The sequence below is a fragment of the Girardinichthys multiradiatus genome, chromosome 7 (assembly GCF_021462225.1).
Source record: "Girardinichthys multiradiatus isolate DD_20200921_A chromosome 7, DD_fGirMul_XY1, whole genome shotgun sequence".
Taxonomy (NCBI): domain Eukaryota; kingdom Metazoa; phylum Chordata; class Actinopteri; order Cyprinodontiformes; family Goodeidae; genus Girardinichthys; species Girardinichthys multiradiatus.
The window spans coordinates 3586343-3612696 of record NC_061800.1 but is presented as its reverse complement, the minus strand read 5'-3'; the positions used below and the strand labels follow the sequence as shown (position 1 = coordinate 3612696).

Sequence of the window (26354 nt, the reverse complement as noted above, 5' to 3'; positions counted from 1 at the left end):
TACTTGGCTGTTTCCCCGCTGTATGATGTGATGAACCTGAGGTGTATTTAAAGGGCCGCGCTGAGGTGGTTTAGAAGAGCGGTTAGGATAAAAAACTCTGTGCCCCAGAGCTGGTCGCTGGCCTAGCCCCCCTTCTACCGGACGCGGAGTTACAGATTATGCTGAGAGTTCCACACTCGGGATTTGGCTCACCCAAAATGTGGATATAGTTTAGTCGGTGACGTTTGGACTTAGGAACAGGTTGGCTCACCCGGAGGTTTGCGCTCACCTCGAACAGGATGCAGTTATAGGACAGTTTGCCCCGCCGGAGTCTATAAGCGACTAGAAAGTGTGGCCGTTGAGGTCGGAGTAACTTCCATGGTCAGGACCTAAATGTTAGACTCAGTTAACTGATAATCTTTCTCTTAGTTGCTGGTAACCGTAGGGGTTTCAACTATCTGCTTTGCTTTCTTTTTACTTCCCTTTTCTCTCCTTGCTGTGCACAGTGTGTGTGTGTATGCGTGTGTGTGTGTGCGTGTGTGTGTGTGTGTGACTGTGTGAGTTTGGCTGCGAGTGAGAGGTGACATCATCACATGAGCTGTGTGGGAACTTTTGAGGAAACAAGCATTGTGATTCGAACACTGGTTGGTTTTGTGCTGCTGTGCTGCAGTTATCAAATAGTAACATGGAAGAGTATTATAGGGTGTTTGAGGATGTTGATAGGGGAAGTGGTTGGAAACCCCTTGCAAAACAATATAGATGAATTGCAGCGTATTTGGATTGCTCATATAGATTCACATGACGTTAATAAAGTAAAAGAATGTCTGGAAAATGCTGTCAAAGTGAAGGGAAATACGTATAACCAGGCGCGTAGTTAGACCTGGGCGGGTTTCTTGATAAAAGACATTTAGAAATATTAAAAAGATGCAGCCACAAAATGGTATTGGACTTCAAATTTTTATTTAAAAACATCAGCTTTTTAACTTGTGTTTCATATACTCACATCCCGCTCCACAATAACCTAACAGTGAGGTAAAAGGAGCAGACAAAAAATTGTTATTTGCGCACTTGAGGCTCATGTCCGAGCAACCGCGGAGCCAACCGGAGAGTGGGAGGCTGGTGTGTTCAGGAACAGGTGGAAGCAGAGCGGTATAACTCAGACGAAGATAGTGATAAAACCTGAATGCTAACTCGGAATGGGCTAAAACTTTTGTCAGCAAATTTCAGATTAAATTATTTTCTAAATACCTAAAAATGTGTCATTATTTGCTTCAACAAAATGGTTTTTCTTCAGTCCTAAACTCTGTTTCTCCTTGTCCTTCATTCAGCTTCTAACCAAAATAAACAGTACAATTATTGCAAACCTTTTTTGTTCACAATAATTTACATTCAGTCTAAAACCAGCCGAGACAGAGAACTGGTACAATATGTCCTATATTATTTTAATGTTAAATTACCTATACATTGTCAGAGGGTGTGTTGAATAAGGGCAAATATGCACAAAATGTGGAGGACAAGGCAGAGAGAAATCGGAAGCGTTTAATGCAGCTGCTCGCATGACAAGGAACTAAACACAGACACCGAGGTGTCGCCTTCACCACCGTACATCCACCCTAATAATCCGTTTACTGAGGCCATGGTTAGATGAGTTAGGTTATTAGCTGGTATAACGTTAGCATTGGGAGATTTCAGACAACTTTTGGGTCGCAGCACTACACGTAGTAATCTCCAGGTTAGTGAGAATGCAGCCCGCACCTCTCATCAATGCGACGCAACACCTTATTTTACTGTGAATGGGGGGATGGGAGATGCGCTGTGTGACATGTTCCCATCTAAAATTCAGACTCTGTGCTTTAATTTTTCTGAGATGACATGTTTTTTATGAGGCAGTAGACACTTGTTTCAAACAGTGACTCGATGGAAATCAATATTTTAGACAAACTGATGGATGGAAGACCTGAAGGAAAACAATGCGAGGAAACCCAGATTTAGAAAGGTTTGGTCACGCGAGGTGGGACAGACATTTGTTACGCCACATGCAGGAATATTTGGAGGAGAAAAAAGAACAAATAGAACACGAAAAGAAACAGCCTAATGCATTAGAGAAAAAACTTCAAACTGCCCAATTAACCGCAGTAAGATAGAAGAGGAATAGTAAAAAGCATAATAAGAAAATGATCACTACAGAGGCTGTAAGAAGAGCAAATTGGATAATGGCTCCTGTTACATCTCTGCCCACTTGAGCAGCTCCGGGGTGGTAAAACCTAGCTCCTACCAATGTATATCAACTGGCACCACCGATCTAGTGGGAGTCATACCCATATAGTCCTCGTGGCCGGGCCAGGGGTAGGCCGTTTGGAAAGAGGCCCAGACGAAGGGCTGGACAGGGAGGAGCTGGTTCCTCCTCCTACCTAGTATGTGGGCAGACGGATCATGGGGACCGCAGCGCTATGGGGCACGTCCGGAAGGAGCTCCTCCATCCTTGCTGTTGGATGGGTGCGAAAACTTGTTATCACTCATGTAAAAACTTTGTGCTGTAGGGCAGCTGCACTCTGCTTTGCATCCTGCTCTGGTATGCAGTCCTCCCTGTGTGTGTGGGATCTCCGTTATCGATTTGTACACACACACACACACCAGAGGCTGAATCACATTCTGTGAGAACCAGCCTCTTCTCAGCCTCACACACACACACCCTGTCTGAACTGTCTGTTGAACTGTGCATATAAATAAAGAGATAGGGTGTCAAAACTTTGTAGTCTGCACTGCAAAGTGAGCTACCCTTGCTGCAAGTAAAACTGACTGTATCGTTCTTGCCTCTGAGTTGACTTAATAATACCTAACATTAACTTGGTCCTCCACAGCCGGAAAGATTCAATAACCTTATTTTCTTTGCTTTAACAGTGACTCTGGGATCCGTGGGGGAAGCCTGACGTCAAGCAAAGCACTGCTGCACAGCCTCCATTAGCCGCAACAAACTTTAGGATGCAGAATGTAACGTTATATTTCTGAAAGTCTTGTATGGCCCAACACAGGATTTATGTTTTCATTGTTGCATGATGTGACAATGTACAAAAACATTCCAGAAGTCAGTTAGGGAGGATTATTGTTGCCAAAGTCTGTTTTAAACAATATGTAATCAATTATGCATCCAAAATGACCAGCTTGTATTGTCAGAACACAAGAAAATTCTTCAAAATGTTTGTTATTAGGACTCAACCATTAAGACAAGCAGATTTAAGCACTAACAGTAGTTTCAACAAAATGATATAATTATAAACCCTAACAATCCTAATCCTGGAGGGTAATATCACCATTTTGTCCATGTTATTGATGGACAAATCAATCAAAACATTTACAGCCATAATGAGGTAACGTAAGGGTGTATTCACACCTGCCACTTTTGGTGTGCTTTAAACGGACAAGAGTTCATTTCCCCCGTTGGTTCGGACCTTTTGTGCAGGTGTGAATACACTCAAGCGAACCCTGGTTCGGACCAAACAACCGGACCTAGACCCACTTTTTGAGGTGGTCTCGGTCCCCTTCCAAACGGACTCTCGTGCGGTTCACTTATAGTCTGAATACAAACCGGCCCCGGTCCGAACCAACTACAAAAAGCGTACGTCTCTTTGAACATAAAAAGTCACTGTAGCCGGTAGCAAAGGTGTGTGTTGTAAGGTAATCATACCTGATAAGCTTGTTGTGGGACAAGGCACGTAGAGAACGTCGGCGTTCAGCATGCATTCTCCAACGGGGTTCCAAAATTATAAATGGAACGTCTCAAAATCTGTGTTGAATGAGCTGCTCTTCACTCTCACAATAATATTGCAGCTGTAATAACGGCACAAATATGCAGAACAGAGGTGCTGCACGCAGCACGTCTACAGGTGTTTTCCTAAATTTCCGGGTCTGTGCTCTGTCCTGCCCCCGTCATTTCTGTCCAATGGGAACAATGATCGTCACCCGCGTGGCTTTGTTTACAAGTAAAAGTTTACTTGCAAAAAGTACCATGTGAAAACAAACCGCACCAAATGAAAAAAATAAATTCACTATTGGTCCAGACCAAAGGACTTAGTGTAACATATTTTGTTGTGTTTGTTCACTCATAGTGATTGTGTTTTAGAGTTTAATGCACTAACAAATCGTGACTTTTCTTTACTGTGTTTACTTGTAGCCTAAAACATCCATGCTTTGTTTATACATGCTTACCCCTTGCAGGGTTGCAGGCAGTTGCCTAACTGCAGCGGTCATTGAGCGAGAGGTGGGGTACATCTTGGACAGGAAGTTGGTCCAACACAGAAACACACAGGACAAACAACCTTTCATGAGTATACTCATGCCTAAGGACAATTTACAGTAACCAGTTAACTTAAAGGCTCCCACAGTCAGGCGTTACCAATGCATCCTCTCGCATTCAGTGTCCCTGTGTATTAACTGGTCAGCAGCCTGGTTGGCGGTGAAAGCACTCAGTTATGGTTGTTTACTTCCCGGTTTAACCCGGTCTCGATATCACCTGTTTCTACAAGGTACTTGCTTTTATCTCTCCAGCTTTCTCCCAACTTTTGCTGTCGTCATAATTTTGTGGGATAGCTTGGTGAGCAAAAATGTAATTTATAAAGTGCCACACTGTGCTGACGTAAACTGCTGCTTACAAATAAATTGATAAACACGGCAAAGAACAGAATATCTATAATTTTGGTACATTTTAGGTAATTTTATAAAAGCACAATACAGTTCCAGTTAGTTATAGTTTTTTTCCTCTTAATTACCATTTTTATTTATTCAGGTTAACGAAAATGTTTTCTTAATTTCCTTTTTCATTATTTTGTTCAATTTAGTGAAATATAATAACCCTGGTGCCCTGAGAGCAGTGTTTCCAGGTGTACTATAATTATCGTATTTGTACGATAATTTTGCTCTCTGTACAATGTACGATCAATATTCCTAAAAAAAAGGCCAAATGTACGATAATTTGACCATTCCGTGAATGTGTGGTTGTAATCAGTTGTCATCAGCCTATCGCCAATGTCTGTCAGAGATTTTTGTGAACCCTGAAGGCATCTGTGTCCGGATTCGGAAACAGATGCTGGAAATTACAGCCAATCGTGCTTTTCTAAACGTGACCTACGAGTGACGTCAATGCGTTGGCCTCAGAACAACGGCCATGATTGGCTGAATAGTCCACTGCGCCCGCCCATGGTTGAGGAATGAAAAACAGAAAAGAAGAAGAAGCACTGTGGGGCTGCAGCTGTTGATAAATCTATTCCGTACTGACGCCACAAAGCTGCGAGTGCCTGTTAGACGCTATTCAACACATCAACAGTCTTGTTATTTTGGTTATGACGAGTGTACGATAATTTCCCTCAAAATACGATAATTTTATGTCTCTAGTACAATAATCCTAAATTTCTCACCTGGCATCACTGCCTGAGAGAGACCTTGGATTGTTGGGGCATGGAGGTGCACCTTGGAAAGTACTTAAAAAGAGATCTCCTAAGATCAAGTTAACCAATCCCATTGTTTTAGTGCTGTCCTCTGTGTGTAACTTTTGTTTTTTTTAACCATGTCCTGTCCAGCAGAGTAGCGTTTAGAATTGTTGTCTGAGTGCCAAGAAACAGCCCAACAGATTTACTTTCACAAGGGGAGCATTACAGCTAACGCTTTAAGCTCTGCTTGATATTCATAAAATAAACTTTATTAGAAACTGCTTTGGGATTATTTCAATTGTTACGGACACAGAGACAGAAATGAAAAGGAAAAAAATAAGAAGCACGAAAAGAGAGAGGTTTGGCAAAAAGGAAAAGGGGAGAGAAGGAGAAAAGAATGGAGGAGAGAAAGAAGGATGAAGAGAATGCAAGATAACACCCTGCTTGCTTCTACACTAGGAGAAACATTCATAATAACAGCTTATTTACCAAAAGGTGCAAAGTACTTATGAATGCAAGATGTATTTATTGGTAAATACGGCTCAATATAGAACATTTTTGTATCTGTTAACACCTGAATCTAAACACCTGTGGGTCTAAGTGTGAGCGAGCTTGTGTATACAAGGTTTCTCCATAAAAATATGCAATGGCGAGTGTGAGGAGTCACAGACCTTTAACCCGTGGACCTGGGACAGATAAGGAGGAGATCCAAGCCACAGCAATCCAAAGGCCCCCCGTAGCACAGGAACCCCACGAGAACCATTGCTGGGACTACTGCAACCCCCCCAGAGAGGAGCAGGGGAGAATCCTAGGGGAACCACCCAGCAGCCACAGTGCAGAAGCCCCAGGGAGCTGCAGCGACAAGCCCACAGGCCCCGCTGGCAGCCATCTACACCAGAGCAGATCCAGCCACAGACCCAGAGACCCGAGACCCCGGGACATATTCCTACCCAAGCAGAGGCACACAGAGCCCAGGGGTTCAGGTCCCAGCAAGCAGCCGGAGTGAGCCGGCACACACCAAAGCACCTAGCCCCAGACACTGAGAACCACAAGTACAGCAGCGGGAGAGACATCAACCACCGGCAGGTAGTGTGACAGGGAGGAAATAGGCCCCACATTTGATGGTGGGGCTAAACTGATCCAGGAGAGGGAGCAGTCCAAGACCCAACCTGACACAAAAAACAGGAACACACAGTCACAATCACATTCCAACCCTCATGCATACATATAAAAACACTCACATCCACACACCCAACTTAAAGAGAAACAACAATGGACATCATACACTCACTCACACTCCCCATACATACTCTATACTCCCAGTTCCAGGTGCCGATACCCCATAAGGACAACTAGCCCCCGGACCCAGGAGGTGGTCCACTTCCCTCCGGGGCTGGACACAGGCAGACTGTCCCAGCACCTGAACCTGGGCTGGGCTTGCCTGGGCTGGTGCCTAAACCTGAGCGACCCCTGCCCGGACCCTGACCCCCCGCCCCGACCCCAGTCCCCAACGACCCCCCATCCTCATCCGGAGAGGGGCCCATGTACAAAAGAGGGGTCTACACGCCACCCTCTAATCCACCACCCCGATTCGACCCCCCCCCCCCCCGGACACGACAGTCAGCTGAGCACAGAGCACACTGTCAAGCCCGCTCAACCATCTGGCCAGCACCAGCAGCCCCACCCCATCAGTTCATGAGAGGGAAACATGCATCAGCTGGGTAACCAGGCCGGGCAGGCCAACCACTCCAGGCCAAGCACAATCCACCGCCCCACCCACTCGACTGCCAACCTTTTGCTTCCTTTACGTTTTAACTTTTAAGGCTATTTCATATAATTATTTTTCTTGACTTTCTTTTTTTATTGAAAAGAGTTGTTACTTGTTTGAGGAATGTGGAGGTCCTGAATAACTGGAGAGCACTAGGACAACATCTAATGCACTTAATAAGGCCACTGGCCCAAAATGGATTCCATGGGTCAGTTTCAAGAAAACAAAATCAGTGCTGAGCAAAAAGGCCTATTTCAACTTTCCCCAAAAGCATGCTGATGATCACCAAGACTTTTGGAAAAATATTCAATTGTCTTACCAAAAGTGACGGCTTTTGGAACATGTGAGTCTAGTTATATCTGAGGTGAATGAAACAAAGTGTTTTAGAGGAAAATAAGCATCAGCACCCAGTGATGGTAATTTGATTGATCTTGGTTGTAATTAATGAGGGACCACAAAATGAAAAATAAAATAAGTAAATAAGTAAATACACATATAAATAAATAAATACACATATAAATGTATAAATAAATACATAAATAAATACACATATAAATGTATAAATAGATAAATATGAGAAGAAATAAATACACATACAAATATATAAATGCATAAATGAATAAATATAAATGTAAATAAATACACATAAATCTATTTTTTTATCTATTTACTCATTTATTTTCTCCTTTTTGTGCATTTATACATTTATGAATTTATTTATGAATTTATTTATAAATTTTTTCATTTATACATTCATTCATTCATACATTTATTTATTTATACTTTTATTTATTTCTTCCTACATTTATTTCTGTATTTCCACATTTATTTATTTATGCTTTTCTGTCTCCGTATGTTAATGAGGTGGGTGGTTCTAACATTTGTCTTCAGCACCATTGGTTAGAATTGTGTGTATGATCCCGATCCTGCTACTACTGCCTAAATTCTGGTACCGAAGTTCTTTTTGTAGGCACGACGGAGGGTTCTCTTACAGCCATTGCCAATGATTTAAGGTTATTGGCAAATGATATTGACCAAAATGACTACCTCCATTTTAGTTTTGCACAGGTCATGGAGGATTTCAATCAGCTCCAAGCTGAGATGGATGTGGAGGTTGACTCCACTATATTGGGCAGTCTGGAGGAAGTTGGTCGCCAACTTACTTCGGTAAAGTTAGAAAGATATTCACAGATTCGGCTTTTCCGGATCAATAACTTATCAGCGGAACATTGCCTCTACAAAACCAACACCTCTCTGCAACCACAGCAATGCAGACAGTGAGTATTTTCCTCAAAGCGGGCCTAACACCGCGCTGGGAGACTTGTATTGACCTCTATGCAGAGATCGCTGCTTCTCAAATGCGCAGGGACCGTCTCCACCAGAAAAATCTGATGGAGAAATATTCAATAAAGTCGCCAAGGAGAGGTGTATTGTAAAAAAAAATCATTGTATGTGTATGTGATGTCACGTTTTTCATACTACATTTCTTGGATTGGAAATTAATACTTAAAACAAATTGAATTTCCCAAAGACTATAGCCTAAATAGCCAAATATTCAGTAAAATATGCATAAAATGGTCAATAACTTCACTGTAGCATGTTGTAGTGCCAACATACTCATAGCACACATAGAGCACATCTTCTTGAATCTTTTGAATAAACATAACATTGCCTTTATTGATGCAGACTTGCTTATACTGATAATAACTCTGTATTACAACCAAATAATATTAAACTTTTCCTTTACTGTTTGCAGTGTGTCACAACTTGAGATCGGACGGCATTACATGAGCACACAAAAAAGTTCATGCAATATGACATAAAATAAAATCACAATGAATAATAAAAATCCCAATATTAAAGAAGCCCTCACAGCTGAACACAAAATCCTGTTCAACTGAATACCATTTTCTGTCTTGTTTCTTGCATTATGAGTTGACCAGTTGTAGGGGGCCAAGTACTTTCGCAAGGCACTGTATCTGTTACTGCTTGTTTGCTCCTCAAAATATAACAAATAACACATTGTTAATTTATTTATTAATATATTATGAAGCTACTATACATAAAATCATAGTTTAATTGAAAATGCTAACTAGAACTAAAATATGTCATTCCAGTTAAATTCTTCTTTTGTCAGTGAGCAAGTTGGAGTGATGTGGAGCCTGCACGCAATTCCCACTGCAGTCTCCCTCATAAAGCAAGAAACAAGACAGAAAATGGTATTCAGTTGAACAGGATTTTGGGTGCAGCTGTGAGGCCTTCTTTAATATTGGGATTTTTATTATTCATTGTGATTTTATTTTATGTCATATTGCATGAACAAGCTGTAAGACTTTTTTGTGTGCTCATGTAATGGCGTCTGATCTCAAGTTGTGACACACTGCAAACAGTAAAGGAAAAGTTAGTTTCATATTATTTGGTTGTAATACAGAGTTATTGTCAGTATAAGCAAGTCTGCATCAATAAAGGCAATGTTATGTTTATTCAAAAGATTCAAGAAGAGGTGCTCTATGTGTGAGTTTGTTGGCACTACAACATGCTACAGTGAAGTTATTGACCATTTTATGCATATGTTACTGAATATTTGGCTATTTAGGCTATAGTCTTTGGGAAATTCCAATTTTTTAAGTATTAATTTCCAATCCAAGAAATGTAGTGTGAACAACATGACATCACATACACATACAATGATTTTAATGACAATACACCTCTCCTTGGCAACTTTATTGAATATTTCTCCATCAGATTTTTCTGGTGTTGCAATTTGCAGACGGTCAGTGCGCATTTGAGGAGCAGCGATCTCTGCATAGAGGCCAATGCATGTCTTCCAGCACGTTGTTAGGCTCGTTTTGAGGAAAATACGATTGATGCTCACTGTCTGCCTTGCTGTGGTTGCAGAGAGGTGTTGGTTTTGTAGAGGCAATGTTCCGTAGATGAGTTATTGTTCTGGAAAAGCCGAATCTGTAAATATCTTTCTAACTTCACCGAAGTAAGTTGGCGACCAACTTCCTCCAGACTGTCCAATATAGTGGAGTCAACCTCCATATCCATCTCAGCTTGGAGCTGATTGAAATCCAACATGACATGTGCAAAACGAAAATGGAGATAGTGATTTTGTTCAATATAATTTGCCAATGACCTTAAATCATTGGCAATGGCTGTAAGAGAACCCTCCGTCGTGCCTACCAAAAGAACTTCGGTACGGTACCGGAGTCTAGGCAGTAGTAGCAGGATCAGGATCATACACACAATACTAACCAATGGTGCTGAAGACAAATGTTAGAACCACCCACCTCATTAATATACGGAGACAGAAAAGCAAAAATAAATAAATGTGGAAATGTAAAAATACAGAAATAAATGTAGGAAGAAATAAATAAAAGTATAAATAAATGTATAAATGCACAAGAAGGAGAAAATAGATAAATAAATACATTTATATGTGTATTTATTTATTTTTATATTTATTCATTTATGCATTTATATATTTACATGTGTATTTATTTCTTTTATTTATTTATTTATACATTTATTTGTGTATTTATTTATGTATATGTGTATCTATTTATTTATTTATTTATAGATTTATATGTGTATTTATTTATTTACATATTTATTTTTCATCTTGTAATTTTTGGTCCCTCATAGTAATTGATGGAAAATATTCTTCCATCATATACATGACCTTAATCTTAAACATCAGTCATTTTCTACCACTTATTCCATGGTAGGTCACGGGGGAGCTGGTGCCTATCTCTAGCAGGCAAGAGGTGGGGTACACCCTGGATAGGTTGCCAGTCCATCACTGGGCAACACACAAACAACCAAGCACACGCCTAAGGGCAATTTAGAGAGACCAATTAACCTAACAGGCCTGTCTTTGGATTGTGGGAGGAAGCCAGAGTACCTGGTAAGAACCCACACATGCACAGGGAGAACATGCAAACTCAATGTAGATAGACCACCGGCCGGGAATCAACCCCAGGACCTTCTTGCTGCAAGGCAACAGTGCTACCAACTGCGCCACCATGCAGCCTTTACCCTTGGGTAAAGCAGCAAGATTCAAAAGATTCATTGCCAGTTATCACAGACAACTCATGCTACTGTTACTGGTGAAATCTGTTATCAATAGAGTGAGATATTGCTTGAATAAATCAATTTCTCCCAAGACTAGTCTTCAGGGTATTTATTTCACAGGCTCACAGCATTTGAAAGGCACAAAGCACCTTTCAGTGAATGCGCACAGAAGGCAGTCTTCAGTGCTACATTACAAAGTTAGATAAGAAACAACTTCAGCAAAAAGAACTTCCTAGTTAGACACAATAGAGTGTACTTTTACATCAACTCCTGTCTTGGACTGAAACTGCTCTGGCAGTTCACTCCCTTCCTCTACAAATTTCAAAAGAGATTCAGGAAGGTTATGAAAACATTTTAATTAATTAATTAATTACTTCTCCATACCTAAAGCATGAGACAATTTTGCCACTACAATGGCAAGGGCAGTACAACCAGTTATTAAGTTTAGAGTGTGTTTTCTTTTAAAATATGGAAATGTTGGTTTCAATAGCTTTTATCCCCTAACAAATGAAATCATCATATGAGAACTCCATTGTAAGAAAGATTTGCAGCACTGTATATACTTGAGCCTGTATGCATATCTTTGAACACATTTCAATCCTTACAATTTTTAAAAAATATTCCTTAAATTATTTTTAAAATTTATTTTGTAAGATCAACATGGACCGAATAAAAAAGAAAGAATTAAATGCATCATTAAAAGGCTAAAATGGTTTGGTAGGAATAATGACTGTATTTCTGAATAGCTGGAGAAGGTTTGTTTAGGCCTCTTACTCTAAGTTTATGGTAGCAATGTGCAGCAGCCATGAATGTAACACACAGTTTTAATGCATGTCTGTTGTTTTTTCCCCAATTAGTTTCTCTGTATATGCATTAGGCATATGAACCAAGAGCTGTCTCAGGTATTCAAGTTGCATAAGAAAAGTTTAAAAGGTCTGACAGAAAAGAAAGTAACAAAAAAGTTAAACACTTGTTATTGTTGCATCATGTTTTAATCCACTGAATTGTTTTCTCCTCCAGTTAACACATTTGACCATTTTAGTGCCATCAGCTGACACTAAGGACAACAGGTGTGAACACTTCCTTCACTACAGAGTTTCCTCAATCTACAAGACCAACTAATGAGCTTCACACCTGAAGGTGTTTTGAGGCCAGTGCAGCTCTTAATGATACAATGTGTTTGTTTTCATGTTAGGAGTCAGAAGTTCTTTTGAAAGTGGATAGGAAAAATTAAAGTACACTAAAGTTTTCAATATTATCCCTGTTATCATCATTGTCAAAAACATGGTCATGTGTGCATTAAGAGCAGATCGCATTATTAAACGCATTGCATCATCTCAAGTCAAGTTTAAACTTTTATTGGTATGTACAGATAACAGCAGAAAATCATCAGCAGATAAATATTCCTAATCAAAATTTGACTAGGCCACTGCTAGGTAAAATCCCTCAAAATCAATGGCCTGCATCCTGTCACTGTCCTACTAGTTTAAGGTCATGAAATAATGGCCAGGGCTTTTTCCTCCGATTTCTTTTTTTCTCAGAATTCATTTTCTGTACAAACTTGGCAATACATTCTGATTCTTAATCTGATTACACTCTGATAATGTCAGGTTTGGTAACCTAGACATCTTAAGTAAAACAATTTATTTTAAAGCAAGGCGAATTACTCACAAAAGGGAGCAGGAACAAAACAGGTACAGGCATGGATGACAACAAAAAGACGTGATGTTTCCGTGATGAGTAAACAGAATGATGGTGTACAGGGGTTGGACAATGACACTGAAACACCTGGTTTTAGACCACAATAATTTATTAGTATGGTGTAGGGCCTCCTTCCTCCTTTTGCGGCCAATACAGCATTAATTCGTCTTAAGTCCTGCACAGTGGTCAGAGGGATTTTAAACCATTCTTCTTGCAGGATAGTGGCCAGGTCACTACGTGATACTGATGGAGGAAAACGTTTCCTGACTCGCTCCTCCAAAACACCCCAAAGTGGCTCAATAATATTTAGATCTGGTGACTGTGCAGGCCATGGGAGATGTTCAACTTCACTTTCATGTTCATCAAACCAATCTTTCACCAGTCTTGCTGTGTGTATTGGTGCATTGTCATCCTGATACACGGCACTGCCTTCAGGATAGAACGTTTGAACCATTGAATGCACATGGTCCTCAAGAATGGTTCGGTAGTCCTTGGCAGTGATGCGCCCATCTAGCACAAGTATTGGACCAAGGGAATGCCATGATATGGCAGCCCAAACCATCACTGATCCACCCCCATGCTTCACTGTGGGCATGCAACAGTCTGGGTGGTACGCTTCTTTGGGGCTTCTCCACACCGTAACTCTCCCGGATGTGGGGAAAACAGTAAAGGTGGACTCATCAGAGAACAATACATGTTTCACATTGTACACAGCCCAAGATTTGCGCTCCTTGCTCCATTGAAACCGACGTGTGGCATTGGCATGACTGACCAAAGGTTTGGCTAAAGCAACCTGGCCGTGTCTATTGACCCTGTGGAGCTCCTGATGGACAGTTCTGGTGGAAACAGGAGAGTTGAGGTGCACATTTAATTCTGCCGTGATTTGGGCAGCCGTGGTTTTATGTTTTTTGGATACAATCCGGGTTAGCACCCGAACATCCCTTTCAGACAGCTTCCTTTTGCGTCCACAGTTAATCCTGTTGGATGTGCTTCGTCCTTCTTGGTGGTATGCTGACATTACCCTGGATACCTTGGCTCTTGATGCATCACAAAGACTTGCTGTCTTGGTCACAGATACGCCAGCAAGATGTGCACCAACAATTTGTCCTCTTTTGAACTCTGGTATGTCACCCATAATGCTGTGTGCATTTCAATATTTTGAGCAAAACGGTGCTCTTACCCTGCAAATTGAACCTTCACACTCTGCTCTTACTGGTGCAATGTGCAATCAATGAAGACTGGCTACCAGGCTGGTCCAATTTAGCCATGCAACCTCCCACACTAAAATGACAGGTGTTTCAGTTTCATTGTCCAACCCCTGTATATATGGACCGTGGTACAGGCGAAACGAGAAGACTGATTACATGATGCAGGTGGAACGAATGAAGTGGATTGCAAGTTGACAGATGCAGGGAAAACAAAATTTGACTAGGGCAAAACAGAAATCCAATAATACAAACTAATGGGAAAACATAACGTACAGAACATGAACTAGAAAACAATAATAAGAAACTAAAGCACAGCCAGGAAAACGATAAACAGAAACAAGATCCAAAACGTAAACTGGAAATAAAAATAACTAAAACCCAATCAAAAACCCAAAAACACCCTCAAATCATGACAGATAACCATAGTATAGAAAATGAGCAAGCACTTCTCCCAAAATGCACTACACATATGGCTCGGCTCAGCAAAAGGAGGAAGACGTTGTGCCTTCCAATACTCCCCTCTGTCACAATCTAGCAAAAATATGCAATTCTTATATACAATGGCCCTGTCCCAATACCCACTGTCAAAATAAGGTGAGATCTTTTCATGTAATCCATGCAACATTCAAAACTGCTACAGTTAAATCCATAAAAACTACAATAAATATCCTTTTGTGTAATAATTATTAAAATACACAGTTGAAGCAGTAGAGAGTGAAACAAGCATATTCTCATATTCTAGAACTGACAGACTGGGGGTCTGTGTGGAGCCACATATTTCCTGCCATTATCTGTCTTATCTTTTGCAAAAATATAAACAAGTGTATCCAAAGAAATGATGTATGATGATTTTACATTCTTTCACACATATTAAATGAAATTAGTTATCTTTGATTATCAAGTTAAAAGATGTATGATTGAAATGTGGTTAAGAACTGAGAGTTAAAATAAAAGACATTAAGGGTTGACATTCTCAATCAGCTATATATGAAAGAGATATAACGTTAATCATTTGTGAAGCATGAATAAAAAGAATGAAGTAACGGTTTTAAACTGTAAATGAAGTGAACGCTGTAACTAAAAGTGTGAGCAGCACCGATGTAAGAAATAAAGCCTCTGTTTAAGAGGAAGTGTAATGTTGAGTGAGACAGGAATAGAGCAGATGTTCAGGAATTGGGAAAGTGAGAGCTGCAGTTTACAGCACAAGGCTGATGACTGAGGCAGTGGCGCAGGTCAAAGAAGAGGCCAGCAGACAGCTCATGACTGAGGTGATGATGGCATGGACACGACTCGGGAAATTCCAGAAATAGAAGATCACCTTATGACACGGGTGACCAATGGGACAGCCATGGCAACAACCACTGGCCAATGAGCACAAAGAGTTTGGTGGAAATGCTCTATAAAATGGGCAAGAATAGAGGAACTAGTTGGTTGTTTCCTCGCAGAAGACCAGCGAACAAGATCGGAGAGAGGCTACAGATGAATCAGAGGACCAGAGACACAGCCCAGCTGATCAACTGCATTAAAAAGAGGATCAACCCATTTGCCTTAGAAGGACTGTGCCTCAAGATTAAGAATCTGATTTCATCTAAAGCCTTTTTATCCAGACAACAGAAGTGACCTTGATCGGTGAACAGCTGATTGCTCTAAGTTTCAGGCTTCTGGAAGTCCTGGATCAACCTCATTTATGTCTCCGGGTTTCCTTCAACCCTTCAGCCTCTGGAAACTACTGTCTTCAGAGACATATAACAACAAAGATCTTGTTTAACCATCGAAGCCTGGAGCATCAGTGCCTGCCACCTAAAGGAAGAAAACTGAAGATTGAGTCGTATTCCCTTGAAGAAACTACACGTTGTTACCAGAAGAATCTTCTCTATCAGGTGCATGGATGAGCCTCCTTCAAAGCCTCTCCAAACTTACCAGTTTCAGCAGTTTCAGGGAAAGACAGGTTGAGTTGATTGATTCATTCTATTATTGAAATTATTTTGTGTTGCCGAATTTCAGCTGTTACTGACCCCTGCAAAAGCATTACTAATTAAAGAAAGCATATAAAATTCTAATTAAATCGTGGACATTCAATTATTTGAGTCACCGTATTTTTGGTTTTTCATTTGTGGTAAAAAAGTCTTGTTGCCAAAGTTAAGTTAAAGTTTGTTAAAACAGCGCCCTTGGGGCTCGTGCCGAGCCACTAAAATTAACCTAGCCCATATACCAAGAGCCAGTTGTAAAATTAGGGAATGAGCAGCCGTGAACAAAAGTGACTGTTGAAAGTGTGGATGACTGCGATAGGCTACTCAGTCGTCCAGATCTCCAGTTGAAGAAGGGCGAGACTTTTGTATGAAGGCTGTCAGAGGCTAGGCGAGTCATTTCCCGACACCAGCTTAAACAGAACTTTCAGTAAACCTGCTTAGTAAGACCTTTCAGGTTTAGGGAAGTCCGGACCCATTGGATGGAGAGCTGGATTGAGCAATCCCTTTAGACATAGGGAGAGGGAGGGGTTAGCTCATTGGACAACGAAACCACACTACACCCTATGCCCCTCTATGAGGTGTGTACTTTGTAGAAGTGCACGTAAGGGTTCAAGTGCGCAGGTTACAGGTGTGCAAAATTGGAGAATTATGACAGTAGGGGTGGTACATCGACTTGGACTTCTGCGCCGTAACTGTGACATCAAAAATGCCGGGACCCGTCGCTGTTTTTGTAGTCTTACTGCTAAAAATTATTTTAAAACTGCAGTAAGCAATCGCTTTGGGGAGGAGCAAGAGCCGGAACTGAAGAAGTCTTATCAACAGACTTTCGCTACAGCGCCAGTGTTTGTTGAAAAGGCAATTTAAATCTTATGGGCTACAGACTGCACAGACTGATACCCAGAATCACCCCGGCGTCTTACAGTGTTGAGCCTGGAAAACCGGTGAAAAAAATATTATATAACGTCGGCATTCTGTCTAAAGTTTACACAGTTCTTATTATTTGGATTTAATGTTTGATTACAATTATGGTTATGATAAGGTCAATGTCTTGCTAGAGTATTCATACCGCTTGAACATTTAACATTAATAACACAAATTCCAGATTATTCTATTGGTATTTTATTTGACAAACCAATACAAAGTGACACTTTGTATAAAGTGGAAGGAAATTGTTTGTTACCATCCTGGTCACAAGTTTTAGACATGAAAGAAATTATTCACATTTGGTGCCGCCGGATAATAATTAGGCTATAGGTAGAGCTTCAAAATACAAAGAAAAGAAGAAACAAAACAAAGTACACAAATTATTGAAAATTGTATTCAAACTCAAGCAAGCTGTTCATCAGCTGATCAGAAGTTGCAATCTCTATAAATCTGGCTTTGTTTTTAATTTCTCCCTGGTATTTACTTTGTCATGAGCCCTTGATGGCAAAGGTAAAAATGCATTTGCCATCAGGTGGTCAAAAAGGGCTCCATCATTGCTGAGTTGGAGAATCCAACAGAGTGTCAGCCAAGACAAATTGAGGCCCTCACTGATGTGGACTGTAGTCCAATAATGATATGATGACATCTGTGAGAGAAAGCCAGACCACCCAAACAAAGTTTTTGATGCCAACGTTTATCTGGAGGTTCCACATGGCTTCATACATTACTGGCATAACAAGAACATGTCACTTGAGTGACATATTGAAAATGCTGAAGATGCTTCATCATGATCTGGTGCTTTTTCCTTCAGGGCAACGATGGAGCTTTAGGTTGTGCAGGGGAGTCACAATCCTGGATCACCAAATGAAACCACATTACCACCAGTCTACATGTCAAGCATGTCTAAAATGTTTTTACTGTAAGCTACAGAAACGAGAAATGTGAAAACTAATCAGGAATCAGGAATTAACACACATTGTTTTCAAATTTGTTATATATAAATCTGGAAATTGAAGCATTGATTCAGTCTTTTTCACAGTCAAAGATGGTTCTTCAAAATATTGACTCAGTGAAGCTGAATACAAATCTGTGTCAGTTTTCAGATTTTTGTTTTGAAAACTTGCTATCATTTTCTTTCCACTTAATTATGTCCTACTTTTTGTTGATCTCTGAAATATAATACATTGCATTTCTGTCTGTAATGTGACAAAATCTAAAAATGTTAATGTCCTTTTGCTAAGGACGGTAAACAGATAGTCTCAATATTGATGCACAAACAAAGAAAGTAAGAATGAAGGACAAAAAATGTTTACCCAGGTAATTCAAAGGGAGGAGGGGTCTTAAGGTTTAGGGATAAAAGAGTTGCTGGTCTGGAGTTACCAGATCTTAGCAGGCTTTTCTGTCTGATGATGGAAACAGTGGAGGGAACAGATCTGTGCGTTCCACAGCTAAACTCCTCCTGCAGGAAGCCAATACACTCCCACACCAGAGTTATGCTGATTTATGTTCTGCTTTCTTCCATCTCCATCATCACTGTGGCTCTTAACCTACTAGTCATCATCTCCATTTCCCATTTCAGGCACTTACAGTGATCTAAAATCCAATTTTTTGTGTAAATACAAGAACGTGATAGAGTTATATTGAGCTTCATGTTCTAACCATGACTTTGTTGTTGCCAGTAATCTTTTTTACTGCACTTTTCTATTTAAAGAACTAATGATCTGACTCCTTGTTGGCTGTTTGTATCTTAATGTCTTCATCTCTCCACAGGCAGCTCCACACGCCCACCAACCTCCTCCTTCTCTCTCTGGCTGTCTCGGACCTCCTTGTGGGCCTCCTGCTGATGCCAGTTGAAATCATCTATATAGAAGCCTGTTGGTTTCTTGGTGATATTCTGTGCACACTCTATTATATTGCAGACTACATCATTACCTCTGCTTCTGTTGTAAATATGGTTCTCATTTCACTCGACCGGTATGTAGCTATCTGCTACCCTCTGCATTACCCGACCAAAGTCACAAAGAGTACAGCACAGATCTGTGTGAGTCTTTGCTGGATTGGCTCTGTTTTTTACAGGCTTCTTCTTTTACATGATCACATTGTAAAACCAGGAGTGTCTATCTCCTGCTATGGAGAGTGTGTGGTTGTCATAAGTAACATTGCAGGGATATTTGACATGATTTTCACCTTCATCATGCCAATCTCTCTCATCATAGGTCTGTATTTCAGGGTATTTGTTGTTGCTTTGTCCCAGGCTCGAATGTTGCGTTCCCAAATTACAGCGGTAGCTGCCCAGCACAACTCTGTAACTGTGAGGAAAAATGAGATGAAAGCAGCCAGAACTCTTGGCATTGTTGTTGTTGTGTTTTTGTTTTGTTTCTGTCCGTACTTTTTCCCAACTCTGGAGGGGGAGGACACATCAGTGGATGCTTCATCCATAGCCTTTGAGATTTGGTTGGCACATTTTAACTCCTGTTTGAACCCTGTCATCTATGCCTTTCTCTACCCCTGGTTCAGAAAATCTATTAAGATCATTCTATCACTTCAGATACTAAAGCCAGGCTCCAGTGACATTAAAAGACTACACTGAGCGGAGATTAAAGTGTAAAATGCATTAGTCTTTTGACTGCTTTCTCGTGATTACTAGTTTAAAAATACAAAAGATCAAAAGAATGATTTCCCCTTCTGCATTTAAGTAATTTAAATACATAATAAAACAGTAGCTAAGCTTGTTGCCTTTTTGTGCATCAGACTGACATTAAGCTGAATTTGTACTGCATCTGCCAAGTCTAAAAGCTAAAGTTTGGCACTGAGCAAATATTTTAACAAAAATCCCACCACCATGCAGAACAAGTTCATTCTATGCACACTAACAGGTGGCAAAAAATAAAAGCACATTTTGATATATTATGCAACTATCCCCAAAATGTAAAATAAAATGTTTTTGCTTTTTTGTAGGTTGTTTTACTGTTTAAAGATATTTTGGGATAATACAACAGTCCCATTCTTTGGGCGCTATTTATTCTTCGGAGACTGTTTCCTTTTATACTTTCCCTCTTGCTTCCCACATGTGGTTCCCCCTTTGTGTGGATGACAAGGGAACTAGCCAGCCAGTCCATCTTTGCTATGGGTGTTCAGAATAGCTCTGAGCTAACCTCGTCATCACTCAGTTGGCCCATAAATGTCTGATACTGTCTGACATAATCATTTCACAGTAAAGTGCAATTTTGGTATTGATGTTCATCAATGTACCTTACATTCTTATTTGATCCAAAGCTTTGATTATTCCTTATTTTCCAGTTGTCCATTACTCATCAATTACATTTTACTATTATTATTTTTCTTTCTTTTGTTCAGTAAAGTGTGTGTTATTACTTTTGGTTGGAGAATATCGATGACTGACACATCTGAGTGTAAGGTTGAAATATATACATATACATAGAGCTAAGTGTTTTGTGTGAATTTTTGTGTAAAAGTGATTTGCTGTGCAAAGGCCCATGCTGTGTGTGTGAGTTGTGTGTGAGTGTGTCTCCCTCCTAGAACAAAAGATCTTGGTTGGGCTGGCTGCACACCTGACGGCAAGTCCCTTATCAGGTTATGGGAGATATAAAGGGCAATGAGACGATCCCTGATGCTTAACCTGCCTGCTTGCTGCTTCCGTACTAAGCCTTATGCCAACTCTGGATTCCTCCTTGTGAAGAATTTTCAAAAACAGCTTATTTCTCAGCCAACACCCACGGTCGTCTTTAAGCTGCCCTTTCATCCCCTCTGCTCACTGGCTGCCCAGTCTCCGACGCTCTCCCTTAGAATTCAACAGATCTGCCTTGTCAGGTTTAAACCACCTAACAATACGTATAACAACACAAAAAGAATAGAGAGAGACAAAGTATTAGTTATTTTACTCGCACGAGGAGAACGGTCAGAGATGTGTTCAGTTACAAGTCTCCCAACCGCTCTGAAACCCATCCAACCGCTTCCTCTTTTTATCATCTTTTGGGGCTCCCTAGTTTACAAAAACATTAATCTCTAAAGGATGGGAAAACAACAGCTGCATCGTAAACAAGTCATAAACAGCTTTATCCATTAACAACACATTTCCACAGTCCTCTTTCAGCTTCCAGGAGGTCATCTTTATGACCTCCTCAACTGGACTGCTTCCTTCTCTGCTAGCTCAGCACCATTTATGACCTTTGCCTGCAGACAACTCATCACATTCTTTACTCACACACATCTTGAATGATTATAAGATTAAATGGTTAAAATAAAGAATAGGAAGAAACTATAAGACAAATCTTTATTCAAATATTCCAACATGCCTCTCCTCCTCTCTTGAGACCACTAACTTCACCTCATGCCGCCGCCAGAATCCACCTCCACCTCAAATTTCATCCTCTCACCTTACCACAATCCAGTCAAACCCAATTGCTGAAGCCCCACAACAGATTTGCTGACTGTCAGTTATTGAGAATAAAAATACTCCTTTTACATTAATTTCCAACTTGGTTTCTGCATGTGAGTCAGAAAAATAGCAGGTTCCATGTCAAGTTTAACTTGTTACAGAGTAAATTAATAAAAAAAAAATTGCTATGTCTTGTGATTATTATTATGAATATACTATTGAATATTATTATTTATATATTTTATTAAATAAAAGAGTCCGGTGAATACCAGCACAATAAGCTGGGGTATTAGGACAATGGTGAAAGGGGTGAGCCAAGCTCTGACATTACTGAACTGCAACAATCTGCACACTCGTCATAAATTCACACAATTTCTTAAATTATAAGAATTTATTAACAAAAAATGAGTCACTTTAAAGTCAAACATATTTCAATCAACAAACTCTTTACTATACTAGAACAATGGTTAATGGACTGAATTTCTATAGCGCTTTTCCAGTCATACAGACCGCTCAAAGCACTTTACACTAGAGCCACATTCACCCAATCGCACTCACTAACGCTCACACATTCATAAACCGATCGGTAGGCAACTTGAGGTTAAGTGCCTTGCGCAGGGGTACATTGACATATGGCAGGAGGAAGCTGGAATCAAACCCACAACCTTCTGATTGCAAGACGACTACTCTTCCTACTGAGCCACAGTCGCCTCAATCCAACTAAACTACGAAGCAAAACGAAAGAATAAGGAAGACCAACTATATACAATATGAATAAGTGAATTAATGATAGTTAAAAACCATGGCCAATAAAGTGATGCAACATTACCATTCGATGTTATTTATGTTTGAGAACCAAGCATTATCTTGAATCAACTAGTCTTAACTTGTCTTGAAACTAACTTAGACAATAATTGGTATACCTTCAAACAACTCAACAGTCTTTTGTCATTCATTTTTGAAATTCCACCATGATAAAAACTATAGCAGCATACACAATAAACTGAAAACAGTGGCAGTTTTTGAACAGTGCTCTGGGTGAGCCATTGTTCCTGTAACACTGTAACACCTGTAACCAAACCACAATTTATACCAAAACCCTATTTAATTAGCACATCTAACATCAATCCATTTTTCTATAGTCAATAGTGTATAATTGGTGGTGTAGGGGTTAAGCGTGCAATCCATATACAGAGGCTTCAGTTTGCGACACAGCCGTCCTGGGTTCGAACCCTGGTGAGATTTCCAGAGCACCTCTCCAGCTGTCACTGGAGAGGTGTGATTGGGAGGAATGGCCTCCCCGATCTGAATCCAAGTGCTGTTTTGTTATTTGGACTTCTGTGCTAGTCACAGATTGTCCATAACGAACACCATGTTCAAACATAAGGGTGTCCATCAGTGCACTTGGCACCAGGACACCCTAGGCAGGAGGTCGATGATCGACTTTGTTGTCGTATCATCAGACCTTCGGCCGCATGTTTTGGACACTCGGGTGAAGAGAGGGGCTGAGCTGTCCACTGATCACCACCTGGTGGTGAGTTGGATCCGCTGGAGGAGAAAGCCGGACAGACTTGGCAGGCCCAAGCACATAGTGAGGGTCTGCTGGGAATGCCTGGCAGAGCCCTCGGCCAGGGATGTATTCAACTCCCACCTCCGGGAGAGCTTCAACCAGATCCCGGGGGATGTTGGAGACATAGAGTCCGAGTGGACCATGTTCTCCGCATCTATTGTCGATGCTGCTGCCCGTAGCTGCGGCCGTAAGGTCTGCGGTGCCTGTCGCGGCGGCAATCCCAGAACCCGGTGGTGGACACCGGCAGTAAGGGATGCTGTCAAGCTGAAGAAGGAGTCCTATCAGCTGTGGTTGGCTTGTGGGACTCCTGAGGCGGCTGACGGGTACCGTGAGGCCAAGCGTGCTGCTGCCCAGGCTGTGGCAGAGGCAAAAACTCGGGCCTGGGAGGAGTTCGGTGAGGCCATGGAGAAGGACTACCGGTTGGCCTCGAAGCGATTCTGGCCAACCGTCCGGCGCCTCAGGAGGGGGAAGCAGTGCTTCGCCAATACTGTTTATAGTGGGGGTGGGAGACTGCTGACCTCGACTGAGGACATTATCGGGCGGTGGAAGGAGTACTTCGAGGATCTCCTCAATCCTGCCATCACGCATTCCGTGGTGGAAACAGAGGCTGGGGACTCGGGGTTGGACTCTTTCATCACCCAGGCTGAAGTCACTGAGGTGGTTAAAAAGCTCCGCGGTGGCAAGGCTTCGGGGTTGGATGAGATCCGCCCTGAGTACCTCAAGTCTCTGGATGTTGTAGGGCTGTCATGGTTGACATGCCTCTTCAACATTGCGTGGCGGTCGGGGACAGTGCCTCTGGACTGGCAGACTGGGGTGGTGGTCCCCCTTTATAAGAAGGGGGACCGGAGGGTGTGTTCCAACTACAGGGGGATCACACTCCTCAGCCTCCCTGGTAAGGCCTATGCCAGGGTATTGGAGAGGAGAGTCCGACCGATAGTCGAACCTCGGCTTCAGGAGGAGCAGTGTGGTTTTCGTCCCAGCCATGGAACACTGGACCCTCTACAAGGTGCTCGAGGGTTCATGGGAGTTTGCCAAACCGGTTCACATGTGTTTAGTGGACCTGGAGAAGGCATTCGACTGTGTCCCTCGTGATGCCCTGTGGGGGGTGCTCCAGGAGTATGGAATCGAGGGCCCTTTATTAGGGGCCATTCGGTCCCTGTACGAGCGGAGCAGGAGTTTGGTCCGCATTGCCGGCACTAAGTCGGACCTGTTCCCAGTGCATGTTGGACTCCGGCAGGGCTGCCCTTTGTCACCGGTCCTGTTCATAACTTTTATGGACAGGATTTCTAGACACAGCCAAGGGCCGGAGGGGGTCTGGTTTGGGGACCAGTGGATTTCGTCTCTTGTTTTTGCGGATGACGTGGTCCTGCTGGCCCCCTCTAGCCAAGACCTACAGCATGCGCTGTGGCGGTTCGCAGCCGAGTGTGAAGCGGCTGGGATGAGGATCGGCTCCTCCAAGTCCGAGGCCATGGTACTCGACCGGAAAAGGGTGGCTTGTCCTCTTCAGGTTGGAGGGGAGTTCCTGCCTCAAGTGGAGGAGTTTAAGTATCTCGGGGTCTTGTTCACGAGTGAGGGAAGAATGGAGCGGGAGATCGACAGACGGATCGGTGCGGCTGCCACAGTAATGGGGGCGCTGTGCCGGTCCATTGTGGTGAAGAGAGAGCTGAGCCGAAAAGCAAAGCTCTCAATTTACTGGTCGGTCTACGTTCCTACCCTCACCTATGGCCATAAACTTTGGGTCATGACCGAAAGAACGAGATCACGGATACAAGCGGCTGAAATGAGCTTCCTCCGTAGGGTGGCCGGACACTCCCTTAGAGATAGGGTGAGGAGCTCGGCCATCCGGGAGGGGCTCGGAATAGAGCCGCTGCTCCTCCACATCGAGAGGAGCCAGTTGAGGTGGCTCGGGCATCTATACCGGATGCCTCCTGGACGCCTTCCTCGGGAGGTGTTCCAGGCCGTCCCACCGGGAGGAGGCCCAGGGGACGGCCCAGGACACGCTGGAGGGACTATGACTCTCGGCTGGCCTGGGAACGCCTTGGGCTCCCCCTGGAGGAACTGGAGGAGGTGTCTGGAGAGAGGGACGTCTGGGCGTCTCTGCTGAGTCTGCTGCCCCCGCGACCTGGTCCTGGATAAGCGGAAGACGACGAACGAACGAACAAATAGTCTGTAAAATATGAAATTCATATTTTATAGATTTTCATTTGTAAAAGTGTTGGGTTAATAAGTGGCAAAGAGAGGCAACTGTTGAGAATTAAAATCATGTGCTTTCATGCTATTAGTTTAGTTTGCATGTTTAACCATAAAACAGAGACATAACATGTATTGTGAGCCTGAGAGGGAGAAGTCAGAGGTCACAGCATGCTTCAGGTTGTAGAAAGGGTTAATCCCAGGTCAGGATGTTCCCAGCAGCTGTGAGCAGTAAATGCTGGCTGTTAGTCATAATATAGGCAATAAAGTACTCCCATATAGTAACTAATTTATAGTGGGGACACGGGAACATAGAAAACTCCATTAAGTGGCCTGTGGCTTCGTAAACAAACCTCAAACTTTGAAGTAAGGGTATAAAATGCTTTGACACTGATTGTAAGACAGATCACTCGGTTAAGACAGCCTTGCTTTGCTGACACCCGAGCTCTCCCTAAGGGCCCTTAGGTAATCTTTATTTGTATCATTCTTTTTGCATTCAATATGCATTGGGAATTATTGAACTTATCATTTACCAAATTAAACTTGTGTTCATCTTAATTTCCTGCTCTTCATCTGTTCTTTCTCACGACATCCGGGCTGGGGTGTTGAAGCTGTATTATTATATATGGTGGAATTATTTTACCTCAACACAACAAAGGGACATTCACAGGTGTGTAGACTAGAACAAGTGTGGGAAAATCAGTTTTTAAGCAACTGAATTGGCAGTTTTAATCACAGAAAGTGATGATGTCAAAAAAAAATTACCGAACGCGGTTTCTGCAAAAGGAGCGGCCGATTTACATGTTATCCCTATGTAGAGGCGTGTTCAGGAGCGGAGCGGCACGGCGCGGTGCGAAGGACACGGAGGACGCGGCACAGAAGGAGCGCCAAGCGAAGTGGGAGAGGAGCGAGAGCGATGGACGATTTAAAAAATCTGAACTTTTTCCTAAATTCGCGTCGCGTCAACCAATCAGGGACCAGATGTGGCTGTGACGTAGGGTGAAAGACTGTACCAGAGAAGAAGCGGTTGTCAGTGAAGATGGAAGACAAAATCATAGTGGCGGTGTGCGGCAAGCCAGAGTTGTATGATTCAACTAATTACTTTTACCGAGACAAGTACAGAAAGGACCTGGCCTGGTTATGTT

At 42.1% G+C, this 26354-nt stretch overlaps 1 protein-coding gene across 4 annotated transcripts in view; it reads left to right on the top strand.

The window, feature by feature from the left end:
• The window catches only part of LOC124871995 (trace amine-associated receptor 13c-like), a 28650-nt gene extending 8157 nt beyond the window's left edge, over window positions 1-20493 (top strand). For 2 of the 4 annotated variants that reach the window (XM_047371648.1, XM_047371649.1), the window contains exons 2-3: window positions 12268-12397; window positions 18821-20493. In XM_047371648.1, coding sequence (XP_047227604.1) covers window positions 12369-12397; window positions 18821-19640 — 849 coding nt within the window. In that variant the 5' untranslated portion in view covers window positions 12268-12368 and the 3' untranslated portion in view covers window positions 19641-20493. Of the gene's footprint in view, window positions 1-2880; window positions 2971-12267; window positions 12398-18820 lie in introns of all 4 variants that reach the window. The other 2 variants (XM_047371650.1, XM_047371652.1) reach the window with 2 other exon arrangements.
• The last annotated feature ends 5861 nt before the right edge of the window (window positions 20494-26354 follow it).